Source organism: Ylistrum balloti, unplaced genomic scaffold (genome assembly GCF_031769215.1).
Source record: "Ylistrum balloti isolate Yb309-2 unplaced genomic scaffold, AGI_CSIRO_Ybal_v1 Utg370186, whole genome shotgun sequence".
In the NCBI taxonomy this organism is placed as follows: Eukaryota; Metazoa; Mollusca; class Bivalvia; order Pectinida; family Pectinidae; genus Ylistrum; species Ylistrum balloti.
The window spans coordinates 638,242-653,662 of NW_026782169.1; the positions used below are offsets into that span (position 1 = coordinate 638,242).

At 32.4% G+C, this 15,421-nt stretch overlaps 1 protein-coding gene across 1 annotated transcript; it reads right to left on the reverse strand.

The window, feature by feature from the left end:
- Positions 1-9,259: 9,259 nt before the first annotated feature.
- On the reverse strand, positions 9,260-14,142 carry LOC132551218 (uncharacterized). The gene is made up of 5 exons (XM_060215332.1): positions 14,026-14,142; positions 12,918-13,080; positions 11,542-11,745; positions 11,031-11,122; positions 9,260-10,590 (listed from the first exon to the last, which is right to left on the reverse strand). The coding sequence occupies exons 1-5, from the start codon at positions 14,096-14,098 to the stop codon at positions 10,523-10,525; spliced, it is 600 nt and encodes a 199-aa protein (XP_060071315.1). The 5' UTR covers positions 14,099-14,142; the 3' UTR covers positions 9,260-10,522.
- Positions 14,143-15,421: the final 1,279 nt, after the last annotated feature.

The window sequence follows — 15,421 nt, forward strand, 5'->3', positions numbered from 1 at the left end:
GGAAAATTGGAAACATGGAAATTTGCCCCCACGTATTACAAAGGAAAGGGAACCTGGAAATCTGTCCCTCTAAAGTGTAACGGAAAAAGATTGGATAAACAAGATGTACCTGTGCTCAATAGCAAAAAACTTGTTGTACCAAAGGTTGTGATTAGTTGCCAGCTTTACCTCATCCTTATAAGGATATGGGTGTCAGTTGTGATGATCTGTACATGACAATGTAAACCTGTGATTGGATACCTTGCTTATAACAAGGTGTCAACCGACTTGGTTGGTGATATGCTAGTGATGATTGAATCAGAAGCAAACATGCATGACAGTTTTACGTCTACATTTCGAGCTTGAAGACTCTAGAAGTAATTTTGTGTCACATATGGGTTCAGTGTTATTACTCAGTGTCACAAGCAAGCTGCAATATAATACCTGTGTTTTTTTTACCTGTTGTAACTTACTCGAATACAGCCACAAACTTTAAAAGTAATTATTTTTTAGGGTTCTAATCATGAAAAGAATAGATTGTGAAAATGAAATTATTTCAGAGGATAGTCAGTTTTATGACTTCTGTGTAAAAATTCTGTTTTGATTTAAATAACTTTTGATAAAACAACAGAAATTTGAACCTTAAGAAAAAAAAGATTTCTTAAAGAAATATGGCTGGTGGCGGACCGTAAGTGCTGAGAGGAGAATTTATACTCAAAATTTCTAGAATCATTATTATCATATATTTATACTGGTGAATACATATGTGATGGTTCCAGGAGGTTGCTCTGATATTAATCAAGGGACATAATTCCTTTTTTTAAGTCAGGGGCTATAACTTTATAATCAGAGGACAATTCTGTGATGTCATATAAAACCAGAGTGTTTATCTTTGTTATCGTAACTATTATACGCGAGTCTTTCACCTTTGTCTGTGGAGGCAGTCCATGACGTGCAAACACCAGGGTGACCTGGATTCTTCACCCAATTATTTAATATAATCTGTTGGGTTGGATATTACCTCCACATCCCATAATATGTCTCACAATTGTTTATTTACTCTGTGATTGGTCATTCAATTTATCCAGTATCTTACAGATGTGAATTATTGTACTATTTACTGTTTTTCTTCTGAACTGGTGACAATATGTATATTTCTAGTACACAGTAGACCCATATTCAAATCTAATTCAATATGTTACCTTGAAATAGATGAACATCAGAATATCTTAATGACTAAATATACCACTGTATGGATTTGTAAGTCTCGTGAGTTGGAAAATATTTAATAAGTAATAGTAAATGAAAACTTACCTATTAAAAACCTGTGCTATGTTCTAATGATATCCTTGGAAAAATAGTATCCATTTTCCTTGTATTGATGCCAAATTAACTGTTTTGTCCTTCAAGGACTTGTCACATTTGAATTTTGTGCAACATTATCAATTGCCTTAAAGCTAGAGGACTCCATTGTAGTTAACCTCAACATTGAGGGTGGAAGGGAATGTAACGCCTGAGATACTAGATAATAGTGGAAATGAACTCTTGCCACAATAATATGTACTGTACTGTCAAATAATTTGATACTACAGATCGGGTACCTTATAACTTGTTACTGTAGGGCCCGAAGTCAAATAATTTGTTACTAAGGACGGGGTGCCTTATAACTTGTTACTGTAGGGTCCGAAGTCAAATAATTTGTTACTAAGGACGGGGTGCCTTATAACTTGTTACTGTAGGGTCCGAAGTCAAATGATTTGTTACTAAGGACGGGGTGCCTTATAACTTGTTACAGTAGGGCACGAAGTCAAATAATTTGTTACTAAGGACCAGGTACCTTATAACTTGTTACAGTAAGGCACGAAGTCAAATAATTTGTTACTAAGGACCAGGTACCTTATAACTTGTTACAGTAAGGCACGAAGTCAAATAATTTGTTACTAAGGACCAGGTACCTTATAACTTGTTACTGTAGGGCCCAAAGTCAAATAATTTGTTACTAAGGACCAGGTACCTTATAACTTGTTACAGTAAGGCACGAAGTCAAATAATTTGTTACTAAGGACCAGGTACCTTATAACTTGTTACAGTAAGGCACGAAGTCAAATAATTTGTTACTAAGGACCAGGTACCTTATAACTTGTTACTGTAGGGCCCAAAGTCAAACAATTTGTTACTAAGGACCAGGTACCTTATAACTTGTTACAGTAAGGCACGAAGTCAAATAATTTGTTACTAAGGACCAGGTACCTTATAACTTGTTACTGTAGGGCACAAAGTCAAATAATTTGTTACTAAGGACCAGGTACCTTATAACTTGTTACTGTAGGGCCCTAAGTCAAATAATTTGTTACTAAGGACCAGGTACCTTATAACTTGTTACTGTAGGGCCCAAAGTCAAATAATTTGTTACTAAGGACCAGGTACCTTATAACTTGTTACTGTAGGGCCCAAAGTCAGATAATTTGTTACTAAATACCAGATAACCTGTTACCTTATGGTCGGGAGTTGCTCTTTGAACACTGCTCTGTACAATATTTATCACTGTCTGATTGTTATAAAAGAGTTGCACAAGGCTTGTAACTCTATCACTACAATAAATACTGTTTAAATGATATACATTTTATTTATCCACAATTCTATAGGAGAATCACTTCGAAGTGAATCTGTGAATGAAAACTGTCTCGGTATTAATGTTTAGCACATATGTCAGTCTTTACCACCATTCTGTTGTCCAAAAAGTTGACAAAATATTATAATTTATAGTTAATTGTCTCGATTATTTGTAGTAAAAGATTTCTCCCTGTGACAGGAAATCTACAGTCAGTTATAGATACGATTTTTATACTTACTGAAAAATCATTAATTTTCTTGGAGAAGTTATTTTCATTGATTTTGTGGGTATTCTTCACAAATTCATTTGTCCAACTGGTGTTAAAATAAATTTAAGTAGATTTATTGATCTCTAGTTATCTACAAAATTTAGTGTCCGTAAAAAAGTGGGGTTTTTTTTTTTTGTGATTTAACCACGAAAATTGAACCCCATGTAAATATCTGGTTTTACAGTATAGCACAAGATTAGTATGTACTGTGTAGTAAGAAGTTCTGACTAAACATCCCAAATACTTATTGCATGAATGAAGTATGGTGTTTTAATTCAAAATCTTTATTGAATGAAAAAGTTGTTTTGTAATGTAACAGTTGATATTGATAAAAACCAGCATGAGGATGCCAGTTATTTTTTTTTTTTTTTTTTTTGGGGGGGGGGGGGGGGGGGGGGGGTATTTTTTATATCATTTTTTTTATTTCTGTAATAAAGATATAAAAATGTAGCAAATGTTAAATATTCTTTTTCAAGTGTTGGGTCACTTGGACGATTCTTGATTTTGGAATTATTAACAATTTAGAAGATTTGCTGATTATTGGTCAGCAAAGATAATGTTGATAAACCTTAACAGAATATTAGTTTCATAATAAAACTTAGTTAATTTGTTTGATAGTCTGTACTTGCATACAGAGAATGCATATGATCTGACTGATTTTTGATGTCTTCCAAAGTCAAGAGGAAATAGATCTGATTTACATGTTTAAAGATATTGGCTGTTTAAATTAAAAAATGATTTAGGAAATTGATTGGAAGGAAGGGGGAGTTATAATTTCATAGACTTCGAGTGTGCACTTGAACCACAAGTTCATCCTCACTGTTAAATTAAATATAAGAAGATTTATTGAGCCATTTTATATAATAAAACTAAGGGTTTTGGTTTTATTTTTATAAATACAGTACAGATATAGTAAAAATAAAATAAAGTTAATGGTTAATAAAATGAAAAAAAGTTTGCAAAACACTATAATTTATTAACTAGAACCAATCATTTATCAGTCAACAATTTTAGAAATTCAAAATCAATATTAAATCTTTCCTCATGGTGGTTTTTCGTTTTTATGAAATACATGTATGTAATAAAAGAAAAGATGTCAGCCTTATTTTCTACATGCACATATCAATTGTTGTATGCAAAGGATTATTTGAAAACATATTGTACTGTGAACTTTTACTACTTTGTGAAAGTATATGTGAATCATGTTGAGTCTCGTTTTAAACTTCTACCCCCAACACTGCCATTTTATATAGATCAATTAAAAAAAAGCAATGGTGAATTTGATTAAATACCAAATATGGTCAAATAGATATCTTCCAATAGCTGCCTTATGGGTTAGCCATATTCAGTGTCAGTTTTGCGATTATTTAATTACCCTTGGAATTTTGTTTCATAACCCTCAGCTACATCATGATTTTGCTTAATGTTTTTTTTAATCAATATAACTGACTTACTTCAAAAATACATATTTTGGTGGTAATCTTATTTTAGTGCTTTTTGTGCTGAAAGTATTGAGGTAAAATATGATAGTAATAATTCAAGATTCTTTATGCTGATCATATAGTAATGCACCATTTTATCTTTGCATGAATTTGCCAAAAATTGTTGATGCGCTAAAATTTGATAAATTTAAGTATATGTACAATATTTTAATATTGAACTCGTAATGTTAATAGCCAGTGCTATATATAGCCACCTTTAAATGATATTTATTTATCAAAAAACATTGCACAAAGTTTTAAATTGGATTTTCATTGGAAGAACTACCAAGGTGACAGACTGTACTGCAACACTACCAAAAAGTCTGAACTTGATTTTTTTCTTTGGCCTTTGGAGTATTTGTTAGAGTTTGAAATACAGTAAATGAAACCTATGACTGATAATATGAGAAAGTATTTTTTTTCTTTATTTCCAAGTTAGTCACAGTAACAGCATTCCAAGTAGTAAAATGTCTCTTGAATTTCCCTAACTTCAAACTATCTATTCCGCAAACGGGACATGCCCAGGGCTGACAAGAATCGAAAAATCATGTGACAGACTCGACTAAAACTTACATTGGATCAAACTCGTAAGGCAGTTATTGTATTTCAATTTTCAATATCATTGACTATCTGACTAAAAAGTGTTTCATTTCAATTTTCCATTATGTTTCCCAAATATTTCTGTCTCTTTAGCTTGTTAAAAATATACCATATCATCCTGATAATAAGCCCATGCCTGATAATAAGCCCAGTCATGTCTATATATTTGCAGTGACAGAAATAATAATAACAAATATGATTTTATGGTCCTGCAATGTGCTTACTCTACTTTGAATAAAACAAATTTTGTCTGTCCCCTGGGCGTAATATTTTGTGCAGGAACTGTGAATCCCATATCTAGTCCTAAAAAAAAAATTCCCATGGCTTAATGATAACAAATGCAAAAAATTATGAATTTTTATCAGAATTTTATAGACATTTGTGAATCTGCACTCCAAGAAGTATACAGAATTATCGCCCTTTTTTTAACAAAATTGTTTAGAAAACGATGTTCATCAGTATGCAGTGAATGTTTGTACCACAGTTATAGACTTGTACACCTTAACCATACTCTAGTGTGTTTCATACGTTTATATAAAACGTTTATTTTTCTATAAGTCATTTGTATATATATAATTATATATTGTGATTATTAAATATTACGATAACTTACTGTACTGATAATGATATTAATTTGTATTGTCCGATTGTTCATTGAAAATATTGCAAAATTAAATACCAGGTATATATTATCCTGAATAGTGAATCAGAGTTTTGTTTTTTGTTGATTTTTTTGTTTCTCTCTTGACTGCATGTTACATTTGACAATATTGTCATTTATCCCAGTTGCTTGATAGATAAATAACATCAGTAAATACCAAGTGTTGAGTGAAAAAAATGTGAACAAATGAAAGATTTACAGGGATATCCTTTGGAAAAGTACAAGGATATAAAGATTTAGAGTAAGCATAATCTGCTTCATAATCAATGCTCTTATATGTAAAATGATGATAGGACCAGGTGTTCCAGAAAAACAAGCATCTTCTGCTTCATAATGGACAGCCTTCCATATAAATCTTGGTAACTCCAAATAAGCAACACATTAGCTTAGCAACATGGTAAATAGTCTGTATATTGCGTTTGATTTAACAGGACTATGCTGAAAATGAATGAAAGTCTTTCAGGAGTTGATTGCAAAGTTGAAGTGACAAGAAAATATTTTCTCATAACAAGTCCTGAAAACAATATTCCCAGGAAATTTTCTAAGTTGAAAGGGGCATAACTCTGCCAAAAAGGGTCACAGACAACGGGGAATCAAACTTAATCTGTACCCTTGCAACAAGAAGCCATATACCAAATTTCATTTCGATAACTCAAAGCATAAGCCAAAAAAGTCTGGAAAACAATATTCCCAGGAAATTTTCTAAGTTAAAAGGGGCATAACTCTGCAAAATAGGGTCACAGACAGCCGGGAATCAAACTTAATCTGTACCCTTGTAACGAAAAGCCATATACCAAATTTCATTTGGATAGCTCAAAGCATTACCGAAAAAAGTCTGGAAAGCTTTCGTACGGACGACGCCACTGCCGATGACGGACAAAGTGATCCCTAAGTGTCCGCCAGCTCTGCAGGCGACACAATAACAGTTGGTAGTTATGTAATTAAGTACATAAAGACTTTTTTTAGCTGAACAATTGACTACTTTAAAGGTTGACAAAAAAAAATTCATCGTAAAAGTTTTGAAAGCAAAATTGGAAAGAAATTCAATGAAATAAAGTTACTTGTTAAGGATATGAAACTAGGTCAAAGTTCAAAGATTAAAAAGAAATGTGAAAATTTTGAAAAGACAACAGAAGATACACCATGGTGTATGTATATATATTCAAATATAAAAGTTGAATTATCAGTGTCTGGTGAAATATATATATATACCTTTGAGGTAATTCAAACCTATTATGCTAATAATAATAATAACCAAACACGTTTTTCGTTGCTGACCAGTTTATTATAACAAGTCAATGTTCGAGGCACTGAGAAACATTTCATACTATGTAGAAATACATATTCTACACCAAGCTTCCTGAATGTACTGCTTTTTTTCTTCTTGAATATAAAACATTAAAAGTTCTATAAAAAGTTAACAATAATAGACTTTTATAAAAACTAACTTTTACACAACAACAAACTGGTCTTTTTGGTGGTACCAAATTTGAGCTTCAAAATATTTTTTATCACAGTGCTTTATAACCTTATTTCTATGAAACACTCTAACAAATCCATTTGCAGTTTTATATAGAAATCAGTATTCTATAAAATTATTATAAATGAAAGGTCTGAGAATTCGTCATTTACTTGCGTTATATGAAAGACAATGTGACTTAAATGTACAAATGTTTTGGAATCATCAATGTGTTCATAAATTCATGGAATTATGGAATGTAAACAACTCAACTTGAAAATTGAAAGTACAAACATTTTAAAATTATCAATTTGTAAATAAATTCAGAGAATTATGAAATGTAAATAATTCTTGTTCTTGAAAATTTGATAGTCATATCAGGATTGTAAATAACCTCAATAATTAAAAATGTAATCAATTTTACAAATCAAAAGAAAAATTTCAAAAAATTTCATAATTCAGTATATATTTGAGATTCAAGTATTCTTTGTGGAAGTAAAAGAATTGGTTAATCCGCAGCAGATATCTTTGCTAATCCACTAATCTGTTCCCCTACTTACTTTTCTGCCAAACCCCTGCTAATGCCCTAATATCTACCATAAATGCCCGAATATAGATGTTTGTATTCCTACCAACACATGGATACATTAACCAATCCTCTATCTATAAGTCAAGTGAATACCTCTGTTAATCTCAGCTTTTGGTCAGTTTTCCTAACTGATCCCTCGTAATCTCGACCCACTCCCTAATATCTTTGTCAATTTCACAATGCCTGTTAAATACTTACATCATGATAATAATAAGACACATTTTTAGCTAAAAAAATTTATCTGCCGTTACAAAGATTGTTATAAAAATATCGGATTTTTATTTTGTCTCAATTTATAATGTCAGTATTATAGCAAACATAACACAAATAAATGAACCCATAGTTAAACATTTAAACAGCACAAAAGATGAAATGAATCCGTCAGCATGTCATTAATAGCCTTTCAGACCTATCCGATATGAGAACAATAAAATGATGAAACAAAACACATATTTAAATGATATATATTTAAACAATACTTTTACAACAGAAAAAAAAGCATTTAGATGTTCTACCCTAAAAAGATAATTTGCATATATTTACTATATTTTTTACTTCCTATCCATACAACCTCAGTTTTTGATTCGTTTATTCTTAACCCTGATAGTTTTGCAAAAAAAATCTAACTCCTTCATTGTTTCTTTTAATGATATTTCTGTACCATCAAGAATAACTGTGGTATCATCTGCATATTGAGATAATGAAATTGGTTCCCCATCTATTGATATACCTTTTATTTTTCTATTATTTCTGATTCTAAGGGCCAAAATTTCAGCACATAATATAAATCAATAAGCGGAAATAGGATCACCTTGTCGACAGCCCCGTTTCAAGTCGAAAAAGGGAGATAAACTACCACCTTGATTTACTGCAGATTTAGAATTATTGCGCAAAGTCGTTATCCATTTTCTCATACTAGGTCCGAAATTAAAAAAAAAGTAAAACTTCATCAACAAATTTCCATGACACAGAATCAAAGGCTTTCTCAAAATCTATAATAAGTAACAGGCCAGTAAGATCAAATTCTTCTACATATTGCATCATATCATAGATTAATCTTGTGTTTTCTCCCATGTACCTCCCACTAATAAATCCAGTTTGATCCATATTTATTAATTTATCTAATACAGTCTTAATTCTACTTGTGATCACTCCAGATGCAATTTTATATACAGTATTCAATAGAGAAATTGGTCGCCAGTTTTTAAGAAATTGCCTAGGTTTATCTCCCTTTGGTAAACATGTAATGATGCCCTGTTTCTGTGTTATAGAAAGTTCGCCAGTTGAGTATCCAAAATTGATTGATCTTAATATAAAATAACCAATATTTTTCCAAAAGCATTTAAAGAATTCAACTGTAAATCCATCTGAACCAGGGCTTTTGTTATTTTTCATTTTCTTCAAAGTCGCAGCTGCCTCATGATATTGAATAGGTCCTTATAACATATTACGTTCTTGATCATTCAATTTTGGAATCTCAACATCTTTTCTAAAAATTGTGTTTAAATCAACCCTCTCTGTATTATCATAACGATCATATAAAGATTTATAGAATTTGGTAATTTCAATTAAGATACCATCTTGGTTTGAAATAATTACTCCATCATCTTTTTCTATTTTAGGTATGATTTTATTAGTAAAATTTCTTTTTTCTAGGTTGCAAAAATAACTTGTCGGTTTTTCCCCATCCTCTATCCATCTTGCCTTTGATCTGATAATACTACCCTAAAGTTTCTGTTTTCTGCTCTTTTCTAAGTCAGCCTTTTTTAACTCTAAGACATCTAATGGTATATTTCCCTAGCCTCTAGCTCTGCTATTTCTTCCCTTAGTTTATTTTCTATTTGACCTCGTTCCTTTTTCTTGAAAGAGGAGTATGAGATAGTTTTCCCCCTAATTTCCATAAGTAATGTTTCTAAAAATAGCTGATCATTTATTATAAAGTTTATATCATTATCATGTATTTCATCAAGTTTAGCAAAATTATAGACTGGTATAGAGTATTGTTTTTTTACTCCATGTATTGTTGATTTTACAAGGTCTAAATATTGAAAGTCTTCTAAGAGTGAGTTATTAAATTTCCACAGACCTTTCCCCTTTTTGAAATCATTGAATTTTATCTTCATTATTGGCATTGAATGGTCAGATCTATAACTAGGTTCTATATTTACTTTCTCAACACTAGATAATAGGTTTTCCGATATTAAAAAAAAATCTAAACGGGCTTGTTTCCTAGGGTTTAGTTTCCTCCATGAGTATCGTTTTCTATCAGGGTAATGTTCTCTATACACATCTGTAAGATTATAACTCTCCATAATTTGTATTACCTTATCCCTAGACCTTGGATTATTGATATGCTTATAATTTTCATAATCTATGCTAGGTTTTAAAACTAAGTTGAAATCCCCACATATTATCTCTGATTCGTTACCGAAATCCTCAATAGTGTTTGCTATGTTTTCAAAAAAATTTGGTGTATCTGTGTTTGGAGCGTAAATTCTATTATATCCATCCACATTAATACAATATATAATTTTACAAAAATATTTCTAAATTCTTACATCAAACACTATGCATCAAAATAACTTACTGTACATAAGTTAATAAATAAGTATGTTTACATTCCCATTTGCTTGCATAGAAAACATACACTTTCAAAAGAATATTCTCTGAATGGCTATCTCTTGTTTAAATCAAGTCGTCATCTACAAAATTGAACTGTCTTGTAATGGCATTAATGGCTCATATAAATGACGAAGATTTTCAGACAAACATGCCATATTATGCTAGCACATAGTTTGAAGTTTCCTCGCAAACCTCTGTCATTTACGGGGACAACCTATACAATAATATACCGGGGGGTAATTACTTTCATCAAGAACTTTCACTTGATGTCCTCCTATATCCTTCAATAGTCTTCCAAAGTGATTCACACTTCTTCTCTGAAAAATAAAAAAAAAATATGATTTTTTACTAAAACATCAAGTTCCAAATGTAACATACATTAATTATAGAAGTAAACAAACAGATGTTGTGTACATCAGCCCACAATATATTTTGGATGAAATCACACAATTAAATGAAATCACACTATATGATAATTACCTACAACTGATATGAAAATTCTACAGCTAAAACCTGTCATGTTAAGACAATTGTATCATTCTGATTTTACACATAAGAATAAGAATTTTCAATGATGTAAAAGAAAAAAACATGAAATCAGCAATTTTTTTTCAATTTCATCTCTTTATCTATTTTCTCATTTCCCTGCCACCTGATTGTAAATTTCGAAGTGTAGTTATTTGTTTAAAGGCTGGTTTGAATTTTGCCTTACTAGCTGATATTATAGTGAACTTGTAGTTGCTTGACAATAACTTACTTATCAATTCTCTGTTTAGAACAGCAACTGCACCTAGTAAAGTTACAATTACTGTCAAGATGATTATTCCAGCTAATCCTCCAGGTGTTGGCCTTAAAGAAAAAACATACGTATGCTTATTTTGTACGTTTACATATTTTGATTCTGAAATAATTCTGTTTCCATTATCAAGTTCACTCTAAATCAAGCAAAGAGTTCACTCTAAATCAAGCAAAGAGTTCACTCTCTATCAATCAAAAAGTACATTGTGTTTAATTTTTCAAAAGCTTGCAAAATACAGTTTATAATCACTGTTAGGATTAGAAAAAATACCTTCTTAAAATATATATATACAAAACTGTTTTGAACTGATCACTTTGAAAGCAGGTAGCTTTACTGATATTTATTTTCAAGTACTGTTTTTATGTGAATATATGTATTTATATTTCCAAAAGAACTCAACACAACACACATATTCCACCCATCCTGAGATTATTTGAGAATGGTAGAAAGTGTAACAAGATGTATTTACCATTCAGAGTTGTATTTAGCTTTGTCTAATGGCTGTTGTTTCATAATCTTGTCAGATACAGTGGTTGATGGAGTAAGCAACTCGTGATCTGTAGTCGTATCTGGTTTTGTGGTGACTGTAGCCTCAGTGAAATTTTCAGGGCGGAAGGTCGGTACCTCGATTGTTGAGGTAGTTTGAACTGAGATCGATGGATCTTGGCGTGGTCTGAAACAAGATGAAAAGTTTATAGATCAGCATTGATGCATCTAAACAAACATGAGACTTACAGGGCCTGTATCGCTAAACTGCTTTGGTTTGGTAAAAACTGCTTTATCCATATGGAAGGAGAAGGATTTCACAGGTTTACCTCTATGTCCAATGTTGCATCCTACTACTCTGCCCTTGGGGACTCCTGGCTCATTAAAAATGGAATCCCCTCTTTCAATTAATTTCATGCTTCAGAATCAAAATTTGGTCAAACTCCTTTCATCCCTACAGAAGAGGGATTTTACAGATTCACTTTTTATTTTCCCTAGTTGCCCCTCCTTCTCTGTCATTCTACCCCTAGTGGGTTGAGACCCTTCATTTATACAAAAAAAATTTAATCCCCTTCACCCAAGAATTACCAAAAATGAACAGAATCCTCAATAGGCCAAGGCAAACCATGAATCAAAATTGGTCACAGTGGACAAAGACAGATTTCCTTAAGGATGCTCCTGACCAAATTTGCTCCATATACCTTCTTCCAACAAGAAGGATTTTAAAGCTCTTCCTCTATTTCTCCTTTCTGAACCCACCCTTCTGTTCCGGTGGTTATCACTGACCATTTATAAAAAAGATAAATCCCATCTTCATCCAAGGATGCTTCAGACGAAATTCAGAAAAAATCTTGTCATTCATACAAAAGTCAATGGTGTTTTAAAGAATAAGCTAAATTTCCCCTGTTTGGCCCCACCAGTCAGGATGAACAGATGCATGGATGGATGGAAAATAGACTTAAAGTCACTTGGTCTTTGTACAGTGTAAACAGAGTCTTATATTTTCATGGTTTTTCACAGCTCTTCTTATACATCAATAAACCCAGGGGCCAACACATTATCTATTACTCAACATTAGGGAGTGGGCTTTACCTGTGATGGGCTTATTACCAGACATTGGCAGATAAATATGGTAGTGAAATTAAATTCTGTTTCAGTGTGTACATATCAGTATTTTTTTTTTTTTTTTTTTTAATTTTTTCATGTGAACAAATATCATCGTTTATAAAAAATAATTGTTACATATCTGAGCAATGACTTTTTGAAGGGATAAAGTTTTTTCAATGTCTATTCAGATACCACAGTAATCTGAATCATGAAAATCATAACTGACTGTTGTTTTTTTTTCTGGTAACTTACTGGACACAGGTACAGTTGTGAAGTCGAATTTCTCCTGGCTTACAGCTATCTTTAGGAAGGCTACATTTGCACGGATCTCCACAATAGCCTTTGTCAATGTCACAATGGCAACGAGTTCTGATACCAGTATGACACATGTGATAATCTGAACTGGCCACAGTATCTGTAAGTATTGAAACTACTAATAGTACTTACTCACTATTGGCCAAAAGGACCTGGTCATCTTCATATTTTAGCAGACATAGGAACACAAAACACATTTAACAATTCAAAAATTGTTGAAACTCGTTTATATAGAATTTTGAAGGATATTTTGAATTTCCTGACAACAAAGAGGCTTGTATGGAGAAGTAAACTGACCTCACTTATACTACACCAAATCCCATTCACTACTTGTGTGTATGTCAAACGAGTACACCCAACATAAAAATATATACAAACAACATTATGTCACACAGGAACACCACCATAAATTTGTACACAAACAGCACGATGCCATTCAGATTTGACACCAACATCTTGTTCACAAACTTGCAACCCACAGTTCGTATTGGTCCTCTGACGAAAAATTTCAGAAAATACTGCCGTTTCAAACAAAATGTGGTTGAAATCTACATGGGCATTAAACGGAATACATAAATGGTACTAGCATTGAAAGGCAAATTTTTTGTCAAATTCTTTATTTGTGATTCCACCTTCCAATCTTCAGGGGTCAAATCAACTTTCTGAATATGAGAAATAATCGCTTACCCCTTGTGATATTTCAGACCAAATTTGTTTGAATTATGGTGAGAAATTACGATGGAATATGCTCTAAAGGTGAAATTTTAGCTAAATTCCCCAATTAGGCCATCTGTATGACCATGTGGATTTTTTACCATCATTAAGTTTTTTTTTCTACATTAACAAAAGACCCTTCCTCCATTTCTATTAGGGCAAACAAGAGCAATCAAAAAAAGCGGAGAGCATGTTTCACAGTTGTAAGAATATATATAAAGAACATAAAGTTTCTTGTTATCAGGGACAAATCAAAGTATCACAATCTAGATGTACACACTTTACATCTTATTTGACATAAAAGCAGAATTGAATTAACAGTATTACTTACGTTGCAATTCTGAGCACTCAGGTAGGGCAACACATCTTATGATGTCAACCTCAGATGTTGTATTATCCAACATGATGGTGTTCGGTGGACAATCTCTACATGTGTCCTCAGTGTAATTTTGCACACACGACACGATTTCTGTACCTATAACAAGGCAACATAGTGTGGAGGTTTACAGCATACAACAACAGTTTCGTGTTATTGGTTTGAGTGTACAAACAGTGAAAATTAACAAAACTTCATTCTTTACGATCAGTTTGTAATACATAAAGTGTGAAAATTACCATTAGGAATTCCATTAATGTTTTCTTGTTTATAATGAAACACTTACCCACAGGACAAGTTAGTTTGAGACAAATCCTCGGAATATTGTCATCGAATCGGTCACCTGGCCGTTTCACATAACTTTCTTTATTGTGTTTTGGCAATGCAGCACCCATTGTAAGTACACCAAAAATTGCCACTGTTCCAGTGATCACTATCACTTGATATGTCAGAAATCCTACCATTTTTGAAACTGGAAGAAAAAATATAATTGGTTTATCATTCAGAATCAACCTGGTTGCATAAAAACAAGAGGTCCATAGTGCCTGCATCACTCACCTGGTTGAGTTTTCTGAAATTGATTCATTTAAACTCAAGTAAAATTATGTACGCAAATCAGACACATGGAAATTCCCTTTTCTAAAGATAGAGCCAAACCCATGTTTTCTATTTAACTGGCATATCTATCAATTTTGATAAAAAAAAAACATATTATCAGATACAGTTTCGAACTTAATGTGAAGTATTTAACTCACGTTGATTTCTGGTCGCACTCCGACTAAATTCAAGCTCCACGACAGTCATTCTGATCGCCATGAATCACAGCCCTCCTTTCAGACTAGCCATGTGACGTATATAACACATGTATATGTGATATATACGTCTCTGCTTACAGGTATGAACGTACCACTCACAAAATAAACGGTTACATTTGTCGTTTTACATAGGCAGGGACTTAAATTAACTCTGATTAACATATACCGATACACTGTAAATGATACGCAGAAATTAAACAAGACAATTTTAACAGAGCACAGTCAAAGAAAATGTACACACACGTCTTACGTCCGGTGTCCACCGGTTCAGTCTCGATACGCACCCCGTTCTAAAGCAAATACGTAGAACCACGGACTTATATACACATAAGTCCGTGGTAGAACATTCTAGACATTGTAAAGTGTGCTTATCAACGCGGAAAGTCCCTGTTTCTATTTATAGTGTGTTCACATTGCGAACCTAAATTGGGAACCCTTGGCGCGTTCCTCAAGCAAGCAAAAATACTTCGCTTGTGCGCACCTGTGTATATCACGTGACACTGACACAGAATATATCCGCGAATCATAATTTTGTT

Excerpts from the sequence above, each read along its gene's own strand:
- LOC132551218 (XM_060215332.1), bottom strand. The coding sequence starts at position 14,098 with ATGTTGGATAATACAACATCTGAGGTTGACATCATAAGATGTGTTGCC. Across the intron at positions 11,123-11,541 it reads GCTAAATACAACTCTGAATG|GCCAACACCTGGAGGATTAG; the intron begins GTAAATACATCT and ends TTTTTCTTTAAG. Across the intron at positions 10,591-11,030 it reads TCTAAACAGAGAATTGATAA|AGAAGAAGTGTGAATCACTT; the intron begins GTAAGTTATTGT and ends TTTATTTTTCAG.